At 36.3% G+C, this 13,792-nt stretch overlaps 1 protein-coding gene across 1 annotated transcript in view; it reads left to right on the top strand.

The window, feature by feature from the left end:
* LOC111872079 (ATP-binding cassette sub-family G member 4) overlaps positions 1-13,792 on the top strand; it is a 28,262-nt gene that overhangs the window by 10,422 nt on the left and 4,048 nt on the right. The window contains exons 4-10 of the mRNA XM_023865622.2: positions 1,789-1,934; positions 4,073-4,311; positions 5,839-5,991; positions 7,306-7,460; positions 10,617-10,785; positions 11,537-11,637; positions 12,486-12,641. Coding sequence (XP_023721390.2) covers positions 1,789-1,934; positions 4,073-4,311; positions 5,839-5,991; positions 7,306-7,460; positions 10,617-10,785; positions 11,537-11,637; positions 12,486-12,641 — 1,119 coding nt within the window. The remainder of the gene's footprint in view (positions 1-1,788; positions 1,935-4,072; positions 4,312-5,838; positions 5,992-7,305; positions 7,461-10,616; positions 10,786-11,536; positions 11,638-12,485; positions 12,642-13,792) is intronic.

Genomic DNA, 13,792 nt, shown 5'->3' with positions numbered 1-13,792 from the left:
GAACGGCATCCCTCCCTTCACGGAACAATTTCACCCACCGTGCCACTGTGCGATATGGCAAAGCAGCATCACCACATGCTTCTCGCAGTCCCTGATAACAGTTTTGTGCACTACGGCCTCGTGCAACTTCAATTTTTATCCAGGAGCGTTGTTCTTGTTTCGTAAACATGTTCTTAGGGTGCTTGAACTGGGCTCCTGCACTTCAAGACGGTGCGCAATGCAACTCAATGAAACACAACCAGAGCCACTAACTGCACTACTTCAACTGAACTTCTGCTATCAGCTACAGACGGCGCTAGTGCCACCTGACGCACATCTTTCATGTTACAGCAGTGTTGCCACTACTTTTTATCCAACCCTTGTATATATTAACAAACTCAGCACTACGCCATGAAGGCGTATGGGGTAGTGGATGTATAGACCCAGGTTTTTTTTAACTCTGCCCAGTTTGAGGTGAGTTGTCAGCTTCGCCCCCTGGCCGCTTTACCCCGGGAATTAATTAATTTAGGAATTATTACAATCGCAATCGTAATTGATAGTTTTGAGTAAGTAAAAAAAAAGTAAGAAAGTAAAGCTATCTCTGTAATAGGCCGTGAAGGCCCATAGGGTTGTGGGACATTGAGGGTCCCACATTATCTAGACAATCGGCTCAAAGACGGCGGTAAGGTTGTCAGCCTTACGCGCCGGCAGCGCTTTACTCCCCAGGAAAGTTATTTAATTAATTCCTGGTACTCATTTCTGTTAGAGGCTGAGTCGACCCCAGGGCCATATTGCGGCCAGAAGGATTAGGTCAATTGAAAAAAATCCAGTGACCTCATCGGGACTTGAACCCGCGACCTTCCGGCTTGTAGCATAGTGCCTCAACCAACTATGCTACCGCGTGCCCCCGATAGTTTTGAGTACTTTTTAAAATTATTGTTTAAAATGTTCTATTAATTTATCTCAGTCAAATACTCTTATTTTCTTATTGAAATAACTGATCAACCAATGAGCCAACATGAGAATCAGCTAATAAGTAAATCATATTTTATCTCTGTCTCAATATTATTTTAATAGTTGAAATATTTATTTTCTTAAAACATGTTGTTTCTCTCTATTATGGATTCCAAATACCCATATATTACAAATCGTAACCCGGGCCATAACCTTCTCCTTTTCCACAATTTCACTACGCAGTTATTATAACCTTCTCTTGTCCTCACATTTTTTGTATCTTCGTTACTGCATGCGAAATATTGTGGTTATGTAAATACTGTAAGATTTAGCAGGTCTGTATGTAGCACCCTTTCGTCATGAGTCCACAAGTGTGGTGTATGCTTACATCATGAACTTACACTGGTGCTTTGGTCATAATTATTCTTCAGCTGCTGTGTTTAAGAGTAGATTTGTACTTACATTAGCCAGTATTGTTCAAGAGTATGATGAAAACATTTTTGTATAGCCACAAATTCACACCTATCCCAATGGTAAATATAAATGTAAATATACATACAAACATTGTATGCATATGTGTTTTAACACTCAAAACACCCATTGTGATAGTAGTTTCCAAAAAAATGTTTCGATGTTCCCTCTGATGATGGTGTGTAAGGACCGAAACATGCAAGGGCGTCGAGTTTTCAAGTAGTAAAAACTCCATTAGTCACTCTGGACGGAGTTCTTTTGTCTTTGTAAAGAGCTCGTACCTTCCTTAATTTACGAATTATTTATTTTTGTAATTAGAAAATAGATGTTTATTCATTTTATATTAACATTCTCAATCTCCATCCTGCTTGCTCTGTTACTCAGATTGAAGAAGTCCTTAATACTCTTGGATTGATATCATGCCGCAACACACGGACTGAATGTCTGTCAGGCGGACAGAGGAAACGTCTGTCTATTGCTCTCGAACTGGTCAATAATCCTCCAGTTATCTTCTTGGATGAACCTACAACGTAAGTTCTTCATATTACTTGTAAGAGTAAGTCTGAAGTTTCTATTATTTGCCTGTAAATACCTGTACACTCTTTCTTTTATTTTGTGCAAGTGTACACTTTCCTGAAAACTACGTGGACATTTAGAAACCCTTTTTATGAAAATCTTTGTTTACTTTCCATAGTGAATATTCTGTATGTTAATTGATTATCCTCCATTTCATAAAAATGATAGGATTGTTATTATTATTGATGATGTTGATCAAGAAGAAGATGAAGCTGGTGGTGATGATTATTATTGTCACGTGTCTGGGGTTCCGTGACTAATAATAATGAGTTTGGACTGGATGATTGGCTCTATTGATACCTTCTTTTACAATATCTTTTAATCGTTGTAGCCACTTTTGTAACTACTAGCTCCAGTGGAGAACTCCGACTCTTTGCAGGTCGTATTGACTGGCCATTACTTGGGTGATTAAACGGCTCTCGGATGCAGGACGACCAGCACTCAAACACCGACTGGCAATTTCAAGTCCTTGTTAGAATGGCACTATTAAAGTGATAGATGCGCCATAGTGATCAGCTTCAATGATCGTTGGGTATAGGCGCTGTTACTGATTCCTAAGACAGTAGTTCGAGAGGAACAACGACCAAAAGAACAAACGTATGATCAGAAATACCGATCACGTATCCCCGATGAGTGTAATTTTCGGAGTCCTCCAGCCAAGTCCCTCTCTGAAGAGAGGCATCTGTCCTCGTTACCAAAATTCAGGCAAAGGACGTTCCACTACAGATTTTGATTTGCTGGACCGGACAAGCTGGAAGACTGCTTAATCTGTCCCCTCCAATTAGAAGAAATAGACTCAAGCTGCCAGAGTTTAGGGATGAACTCCGCCACTTGCTGCATGACCGTCAAACTGGTATTTTGGGGTAGCACAAGTCCAGGATGACCCTGCTAATATTATGACTTGTGCTGTCAAAGTCTGGAAATTCTAAAGAACCTGGTCTCGTGTTATGCATTAACTTGACTGATTTACTGATGTGCAACTGGCATTAAGCTTTGCCCGAGCCACCTGCTGCATGTCTCAGAAGGAAATGTCTAACTGTGATGAATCTCACAGAACTGTGATCATACAAAAAAAATGACCTTCCCCTCTTTTGGAGGGCTACAACTGACCGTCCCCTAATTTGGACGACGATCAATTACAACAGTTCACAGTCAATGGCTGCCTAAAACTCGCTCAATTTTGGCTGGACTGTGACTGTCTTCTTTCTACTGTGACTGGCTTGGTTCTGATTTACGAATTACTCACTTCTGCTTTACAGATGACTTCTCATTTACGAATGAATGTGTTCTTATCTAAACAGCCGATCTCGACATCCCCATGAGAATGTATTCTCGACAGGATTTATGGAAGGTGAACAAATGAAAGTAAATTATGATAGCTCTGTAAACACGATCCGAAATGAAACAATAGAGAAAGTTGTGTTTTCTGTCAAGATGTTAAAGAGCCAGAGATAGTTATTTGACTAAAAACCTGAAAGAAAGTGACCACTATTGAGATCTAGACACAGAAGATAAAGGTAAAAAATGGTAAAGTTGCTCCTGTGCCTAACTAATTAAGCACTACACCATGAAGGCATATGGGGGAGTGGATGTATAGATCCACATTTTTCTTGACCTTGGCGTTAGCTGGAGGTGAGTGGTCAACTTCAGGCTCTGGCCACTTTACCCTCAGGGAAAGAGCCCCCGGTACCCATTGGATAGGTCGGGTTGTAGATACAGAAGAGAGAATAGTATTGAAAATGGAGCTCAAAGAAATAGGATGTTAGGGTGTGGACTGGATTTGCCTTGTTGAGGGTGGGGAGTACTTTGGGCTCTTGTGAATACAATAGTGGACCTTTGGATTGAATAAATTTCTGGGAATTTCTTGAGTCCTCAGCAGCTATTGGCTTTTCAAGAAGGACTCAACTCCATGGTGTTAGTTCACTTAGAAACAAATATCCTTTATAGGAATTTTTAATTACGATAAGCAATTATTTTATTGTGGTTTGAGATGGTTCACAGATGTTATTTTATGGTCACTTGTAAACAAAATCCTTCAGTTTTTGTTGCAATATTCAAGCTTATTTTAATTTAATTTAATTTAATTTTACAGGGGCCTGGACATAGTTGCAATAAAGCAATGCATATCGATGTTAAAGTTGCTGGCTCGGCAGGGTCGTACAATCATCTGTACAATACATCAACCTACTGCATCACACTTCCAGGTCTTTGACCAGGTGTACGTTCTTGCGAAAGGACAGTGTGTATACCAAGGTGCTTCGCAACAACTTGTTCCTTTTATGTCTTCAGTGGGGCTTCACTGCCCTAAGCATTACAATCCAGCAGACTATGGTAAATATAATGTATTACACAGGTACTATGTAGGACATCATCAGTTGCCTGGGCTATATTTGACACCAACAACGTTTTAGAAATTGGACACATTTTATTCACCTAATGTATGGGAAAAGGATCATAATCAGTTTGGTCTCAGTCACCACTCTGAAGTTTTTAAATGCCACTGTCTCAAATGACAATATGAAGGGCATTCAGATTTTATTGGGATTATTTTCTTTCTACAAACTTATATCTGACAAAATATGTTAATATTTCATGCAGGCTACCTGTATAATGTGGGGTATATGATGCAAGTATTAGTAGTCACAGCAGCCCACATCAGTAAGACACAAAATTACATTTGAATGTGTTGCAAATTTAATGGAAAGATGTGATTTTCAGTATTAATATTGTCTGTAAAGAAGGCGGTAAAGGCATGAAATTTATCAGAGACACAGAGTGGGAACCTTGTGTGTCATGTTCTTCGCTGTTTGATGGTGCAAATAATTATTTATGTGCAGAGTGTGATTCCAAAAACAAAGGCTAGGAATTGTAGCAAAATGTAGACAAATAATGTATTGAAGAGTTTATATGGTGTAACAATTTAACTGCATAACTTAGCAACAGAAGTTAATATTGGTATTGTAGTGTTCACATCATACTCTGTAATAACAGAATGTAATGAACATGGTTTAAACAGTTGTCAGCAGAAAGAGAGATACGAGTTCAAGAGTTGAGCAGTTCTGAGTTGATGATTTCAGAAGGAATGCTTTTTTGATAGTATCACAATCTCTGATACAATACAGTGTCCATCTCTTCTTCCCTAAAAGTCAAGTATGGAGTGGAGTTAAATTAATCTCCATTAAAATATTCTAGATCATGGCATTGGCAACTAAGGAGATTGCCGTATTATTTTTGGATCCTGAAGGGGTTATTTATGTTGACATTCTGAAAGAAAACATTACAATCAATACTTGTTATTACTGTTGCCTCAAAAAATCTCTTTGGAATGATCTACAAAGAAGCAGCAGCCAGAACTTTTTCAAAGATGCCTGTTTCTTACTTTTCACTGATAATATTCATCTATACAGAATCTATACAATGCACGCAGTTACAAGGGAAGGACACAACACAGGACACAATATATACAAGAATATAGGTAGAGTACTCCCATAGGAGAGGATCGACATAATTCGTGAATTTGAAGTGCGACATATAGATGATAAATCATGAAAAGTTTTAATATATAAACTTTATTATCATGACATATATACATTTTGATCATTTTATAAAGGAGACATGATGGCATACAGTGCAATGGTTTGATGTAAATAAAACCACACCTGAAGATGGCACATTGGTGCCGAAACATGTAGTGAGGAAAAAAGTGAAATTTAGTGCACTGTAAGACGGTTGGTACAAATACACATCATGAACGTGAATCAGTGCAACAGGACGCTAAAATATAACATTATTATATTTTTCTACAGTGTATTCTATGACTGATATATGATGTAATCTTGTTCACATTGCTTTTGGCAGTGATGGAAATGATTCAGGGTGAATATGTGGAGAATGTGAAAATAATGTCAGCTGAAATCCAAAATGGAAAGCTAAGCAAGAAGCTGGATCTATCTGTCACTACAGGAGAAAATGTTTCATATTCAGACAGCTTGAAAACGATCACAAAAATCTGTAAGTACAAAAATCAATACAGTCAACATGTGATGATGTACAGTTAATTTTCATACATTTCTATTACTTCTGACTAATTATCTTTCCTTTGAAACCAATTTTTTAAAATGGCTAAAATTTCTTAACATCCTGGGGACAGTAAATATTTTGAAAAGTTGTGTTGAAGGCAGGTTACTGAAATTGAAATAGGTGTAATAGTAAATTTAATTTAATGAATGTTGTCACATGTATTGATGACTATAGATGGTGTTTGAATTGGTAATTGGATTTATTGACCACTCACAGGACATAACTACAAATAAGTATAACACTATTTCTCTGTTACTGATTTTCACACTATGAAGCACTCCATGCTAATCTTCTTAGTCTATTTCCACTAGTCTTTCCTGGTAATGGAATTAAAAGAGTCTCACTGTGACTAATTCTTCTAATCACACACTAAATTTTTACAGGCCGATTTCTAATTCTTCTCCAACTACGAAGTTCCCCTGCCTATCTCCTACTTACAACTGGTCTGAATTCTGTAGTCTTGACTTTGTACTAATCTGTACTCACCTAATCCTACTGCTTGCTTGCTTCATTCCTTGGAATCCTGTTCACTCATATAGACACAGCATGGGCATGCATCACAGAAAACAATGTCATGTGATTGCTATTCAGCCAGCCTACTGGCATGCAGGCTGGACCTGCAGAAACACATTTCATGTGACTGCTACCCACTGTTGTGTGATGTCACCGCAGAAACAAAGAAAACACTGTTCTGGTATTGTTGGCCTGTGTGTGTTGCGGGCGTTGCCTAGCAGTAGGTCTGTGTGTCACAATATTGACAAAAGGTTTCCAGCTACATGTTTAATTCAAGACCTTGTCTCTCCTACAGAGCTACCTGTGTAACTCCAAAGTAAGTTATCTCAATGTCAGCCAAAATGCAGAATTCTTAAGTCCTAGTTGAAAGCACATAGCTGTAAATTCAATCAATAATATTGAAGTGATAATGTGCCAGATCATATGAAAAAAGTAATAAGGACAGATGTCTCAGAAAGCTGGTTTTCTTGTTCTTCTTACTCATGCTGTCCTATTTTCTAATATTGGATGTGGAGAACTATATTCGTATATATCATTCATGTTGGGCCTGTAAGTAATTAAAACAGTTTATCTTACAATAACTTCATGTTTTAGTAACCCAGCTGTTATGTTTATACCATTACCTTGTAAAAAGCATTTCCAGTGGTCCCATCAACAACATTTATTACTCTTGAATTACATTTCATATTTTTCTTGATCATTGGATTAAAACTTGCTTCATATTATTCCCAGGTCAAAAAGAAACTGTTGCTGTAATGCCGGCAGTCTTCACTCATTCCTTAATGGATTCTAAAGATATTAATACAGAATATGAATTCCCTACCTCATGTTTGCAGCAGTTTTGCATCTTGGTAGGACGACTGTTCTTGCAGCAGAAACGAAACCGTGTAAGTGTACAGAGCTCATACAGAGCATATCCATCCAAATTTCAAGGCATGTTTATGTTGTACTTCAACAGAAGTTTTTTATTATGACTTTACCCATAGCTGCATAGAACATAGGTTATAATATCCATTTCTTCTAAAAGAGGATACTCTAGCATGTCAAGTGTTGAAATGTTTGGTTGTGATAAATTCAAAATGTAATGAACATTATCTTCAATAATGTTTACAGGACTGTAATCACATCATGAATGGACAGATTAATCTTAAAAATTGGTTACTCTATGCAATAAAACCTCTCTCTTTGTCTTGTAGCCAGGTATACATTAATATTAATTTAGAAGAAATGTATTATTTTCTAGGACTACACATTCATTTCTGAATTCTCTGGACATAAGAATTTTGATATTATTAAATATTGGAAATATAACTTCTTGAGATCAACCAAATCATAAATCTGTTAAATTTATAGCTTTTAAAACATGTCAAAAGGTGTTTAAAAAAATCCTATTTTCTTAACTAGGTTGAATAAAGTGTTATAAATTCCAAACACGTACTTTGGAGGAAAGATCCAGAAATGAGGAATAATATAAACATAATCTGTAAACAGTTCACTCAAGAAGAGTTGTTCAGTGTTAATGACTGTTACAAATAATTTTATGCACACAGTAGACCCTTGTTAAACTGTGTCTCATTATACCTGTGATTGAAATATACCAGTGCTTTGATCATATCCTACAATGAAATTATGTATGTTTTATATTGCACATATTTCTATGAAATATTTTAGTTACATTGTAAGACTGTATTGCAAAATTCCTTGCTGTGTTGTGCAGGTAGAGAGGATAAAGTCCATTGTCTACAATGTCTGTAGGTTTCTGATTTCTCTAACCTTGGGATTACTTCGATCAAAATTCAGATTTTAATTATCACCCCTCTTACCTGCTTGATTACAGCCTGAAATCTGCCTTAAAATTCATGTATATACTTCAGTTACAGCATAAATAGCTCACCCCCTGATACCTGCTACATATTGCCATGAGATTGAGTGATTAGACATGGGGTTTGCATTGGTAATTGGATTTATTGAACACATACAGGTCATAACTACAAACAACTATAGCACTAACACAAATTCACATGCACTCTACCTTTCACTACAGCCCCCACTAAGTTTTCTCAGTCTGCCATGTCTTAACAGTTGTCTGGTAATGGCTTTCAATAACGTAGCTTCCTCACCTACTATGTTCACATTCTTACTGGCCAGTGACTATCTCACAACTAAAGACTTGCAACAATTTGGGCCCCTCTGCCTCCCATGCCTCTACCTATAGCGATAGTCCCACAGCAGCCTCAGACTCTGACCAGTCTGTCTGTATGCAGACTCTCTCTGCACTTTTCTCTGTACGGACTGGCTTGTCTTGTTGGTCCTCTTGATACAGCCTTGGGACCCACCCAACAGAAAACACTGCTTCCCACAATTCCTCTATTGTTGCTTGAATAATATGCTGTAACCTAGTAATAGCCATCTCTTCTGGTTAAACTATCCTGGCTTTCAGGCGACATATGAAGGGTGTACTGATTGAGTAGTGCTTGCTTCACTGTGGGAACCTCCCACAAGGCACTGAATTTACATCTCATTTGGGAATTGTAATAGTGAGATGGGATGGCTATCCTAAGTGTGTCTCTTAAAAGGGCTGCTTCCCTACTAACTTTTTCTGTTGGCTTGGATCAGGTAACTCTTCCTTAACACTTCTCTTGGGCTCAGTAACCACCCTTCCTGCAATCATCCTGTGTAGCTAAGCCAGTTCCTCAACCTACATACTACAACTTTGAAAACAGAGGTAGCACCTTCATCTGAAATGTCAGTTTAGAGCAGCAAGGTCACAGTGTGTCACAATTTGAAGACATGAATTGAAACATTCTCCTCCTTTCTGTGAATTCAGCTGATATCCATATATATTAACAAATTTCAATGAATTTTGATGTCTGGCAAATCTACCAGCCACATAAAAAGTTCACTTTAGAAAGTTGTTATGCTTATGTATGTCTAATCTCCAGTCTCTCTGAGATCATACTTATCATTTTAAATTTGTAAGAGATAAAAGAGTTGTGTCTCATTCTATAAATATATTCTTTCATGTAACATGGAAGGAAACTTGAATCCAGACCTTTCAAACTGGATACTTATAATTTAATGCACTATTACATTCTGAAGTATGTCACTATGTTCAGACTCTAGGTTGTAGTCCCTATACCACTCATCTATGTCCACTGTTATAATAGAATACTTAAAACTAGAAATGCGTTTGTGAGACTATCCTGCGCATGATCTTGCTATATTATTCCCATATAGATGCGTGTAGTTGTTGTTTATATCAGTTATTTAAAGAACAAATATTATAATATCCAACATACACAGTATTCAGTAGTCAAATATTTATGATGTTGGTATGATGTACAATATTTCTGAAGTCTTTTTCACATCAACTTAATAATCAAGGGCATACAGAAACTTGACATTGACCAAAAGTTAACATGCAGTAGTCATGTTTTAATGTACTGGTATACTCATGAATATGTGCAAGTTGTTATCCCTTGACCTGTGTACAAGTATTCTGTATGAATATGAGAATCTTTGTTTGTACATGCACTTGTATAAAATGTTTGGTTGTCTTAGATGTAAATTTTTGTCTGTGTGTGTGGATTGATACATGTATGTCTTAATTTTATTTCAGCTTCTTTTGTTTGCATGAACATGCATGGTGGTTACATTTAAACAGATCACATATGTAATTGCCATCTCTTCATGAATTTGTCTTCCCATATATCTATGTTTACCAGAACAAAATATGATCTCCATGGTTGTGGGTTGAATCCTTTGCCCCTTAACTTTTCGATCAGAATTATATTTAACTGAAATTATTTCTTTTCATTTTTGTATAGTATTCATGACATTTGTGATATTTGTAATAAAAATATCACAAGAAGTTTGAATCTGAAAAATGAGGGGGGGCTATATTTCATGGTACTGTTGAACATCATAGTTATTCAGAATAGGAGTGGCTTGTGTTCATATCATTGAAGACATTAAATAAGTATGATATAAGTCTACTTATATGTGACTTTATATTTTATCACAAAATTTTTTTTTCATGACAGGTTTCTTTAGGTATACAGCTGTTTCACCATCTATTCTCAGCTGTGCTGATCGGTGGAATATTCCTTCAGATTGGTGATGATGCAAAAAGACCTTTTGCCAATGTGAAATTCTGCTTGAGTGTGCTTGTGTTCTTCCTCTACACACACATCATGACACCTGTTCTCCTGTGTGAGTCACTGAGTTTATATTATTCAGTTTTTGCCAGATGTGTCTGTGATTCATTAATATTTGGAATATTCTATGATACTGCAATAACTGTGAGGCATGTAATAAACATTGTTTTAGCTAAATACATAACCGTTCAAAGTCTTAAAAAATATTAGTTATTAGATTGTTTGAAAATATTTAAAAATTGGAGTGACTGAGAAAAAAATGGTAAATAAAAGTAATTTCGCAACAAGTTGAGAGGAAAATGTATTCAGAAAAAGCTTGTTAGTGTGTTCAATTCTGCAGTGACTGCTGTCCTATCATTCTTTCAAAAAGGGATATTTTTATGATTGTGAAGCATCATTTAACCTAGTGAAAGAACATGCATTGAAAATATTTTAAAATGAAGTAGCAAAAATATTTAGGCTGCTGCTATCTGTTAAAAGTAATGCGGTCATTTTACACACTTCTACAATGTAAACAAAATAAATCTCTGTTCATGTTCATTTTCTGTGACTTCTTGAATGGCAGATCAGATTTCAGTGTATAAAACTTCCAGACTCTGTGGATTCTTTCTGTAAAGTTTCTATTTTAAGTATCCTCAGAAATGAATTATAGCCTTCTACATATGAATTTCACAATATGAATATGAGAACACGTTAAGAAACTTGAGTTTTAAAACTGGCAGCAACAATGGAACAAGGAGATGAACATGGCTGTTAAGAACTGAAGCCTGAAGAACTAATTCTTTCCTCATTGATTTTTGTTCTAGTTCCTACTGCTGTTAAACTTCTGAAGAGAGAATATTTTAACAGGTGGTATGGTCTAAAGGCTTATTATATGGCCATCACTGTTGCCTCTATGCCACCAATGGTAAGTAATTGTTACACTTGGTCGTCGACTTACGACCGACTTCCATTCTGACTGACAGTTCATAAGTTGATCTGCTTATATGTCGGCCATATATTTATTAACAATATTTTTTAACCTTTCTAATCTTTTTATCATCTGTGTTGCTGGATGATCCCATAGTTATCGTACGCGCAGCTGCCTTGCGGTGTCCTCAGGCCTCCCAACCTCGATGTGCCTCAGTAGCACATCTTGATTTATTACTAATTTATTTATCATTTTTTCTTGTGGTCGTAAGTGCGGTCAGTCATAAGTCGCATAGGTCGTAAGTCGACGACCAAGTGTATTTGCATTTAGTGAAAGAAAATGTAACTACACTTACCGAGGAGATATGAGATGCTCATAGTGATGGATATTTAGGCTATGATATTCTTAACTCTCTTGAATATAGCCTGTGAAAATTAATTTCATGTGAAATCAGTTTTACATAGNATTAAATTATATATGGTATATTTAATGACATTATCAGTAACTTAACTGATAAAGCATTGTGTGGTAGGATAACTTATGAATAATGAATTGCAAAGAATGCAGAAAGAAGTGTTGATGTTCTAATTTGAAGTAATATTCATTCATTTGTCATTTATTTAATCATAATACTTCAGTGTTAAGTGTTCTATATTAAATTTACTTTTTCTTCACCTGTTATAACTGTACCTCCCTCTATTTTTATATTATCTGAAGAATTTGTATCCTAAAACACTGGCTTATATATTTAGAGCTTTGACACTAAGATCTTTACTGTGTTTCATTATAACCATAACATTTCATTAGCTATTTAAATACCATCTCAGTGGTAATTTATATTTCAGTTGTGTTTTGGGATGATATTCTGTATGGTATCATACCTGCTGTCATCACAACCATTAGAGCCAAGTCGCTTTATTTGGTTCTGTGCTGCTAGCTTATCTGTGGGACTTGTTGCTGAGGGCCATGGTATAATTGTTGGTTCAGTCTTCAGTGTAATGGTAAGATATTTTTCTCATATATTTAGTTAATGATTGTTAAATAGTATGATTCTCTATTGCAATATGCCTATGGTTTTGCAGAATAAAATGTACTAGTTTCTTGTGGTAATAATTAAGATTAGGGCATGATAATAATGATGGTGATGATGTTAATGAAAGATTTAGTAGTAGTAGTAGTAGTAGTATTGGCATCAATGATGGTAACTATGTCTAAGTAGTACCAGTAATAGGAATAATTTAGGTAATATTCCACTGCAATCAAAAAAAATATAAATGGATTCTGAGGGGTTCTGACATTTATATAGGATGTTTGAGATTCCTGAGTTTACAAATTTTGTCTATCAATTGACTATTCTAAAAGGACAACATTTTAGCAACTTGATGTATTACTGCCCTCAGATGAGGAAGTTGGAAAGCACCTATTCAGTTGAGTCCATTAGAAAGAGCTAATCTCAGTCACTGGGCCCGTGAGTCCAGTCACTCTTCACAGAAACAGTTCCGCCTACCAAATCAAATAATTAATAATTAAATAATTCCAAGTACAAGTTTAAAGATCATAGAAAGTATGCACTTTAAGTAAAGAATTAATTTTACACTGTTAGTAGAGTCAGAAGATATCAATATGAACAGAAATGGTGTAGATTTGATAAAACAGTTACAAATTCACTTATATTGTACGTATTTGCTGCGAAAATAGCAGCCCTTACTTACTTACTCATTGAGCTGAGCCCTTCTGGAGGAGCCACCAATTCTGCAGCTACTCAAGTATTTCCCAGCATTTTATGGAACCCGAAGGTTCATTACCGTGTTCACAAGAGTCCTCCACTGGTCCCTATCCTGAGCCAGATCTATCCAATCCGTACCATCCCATCCTATCTCTCTAAGATCCATTCTAATATCGTCCACCCACCTATGTCTTGGTCTTCCTGTGGTCTCTCCTTCCGGCTTTCCCACCAATATCCTATATGCATTCCTCATCTCCCCCATTCGTGCTATATGACCTGCCCACCTCATCCTCCTTGACTCGATCATTCTAATTATACTTGGAGAAGAGTACAAGTTATGAAGCTCCTCATTATGCAGTTTTCTCCAACAACAGTAATAATAATAATAATAATAATAATAATAATAATAATAATAATAATAATAAT

This window comes from Cryptotermes secundus, unplaced genomic scaffold, assembly GCF_002891405.2.
Source record: "Cryptotermes secundus unplaced genomic scaffold, Csec_1.0 scaffold241, whole genome shotgun sequence".
Classification (NCBI taxonomy): Eukaryota; Metazoa; Arthropoda; class Insecta; order Blattodea; family Kalotermitidae; genus Cryptotermes; species Cryptotermes secundus.
This window is presented reverse-complemented; position numbering and strand designations above follow the sequence as displayed.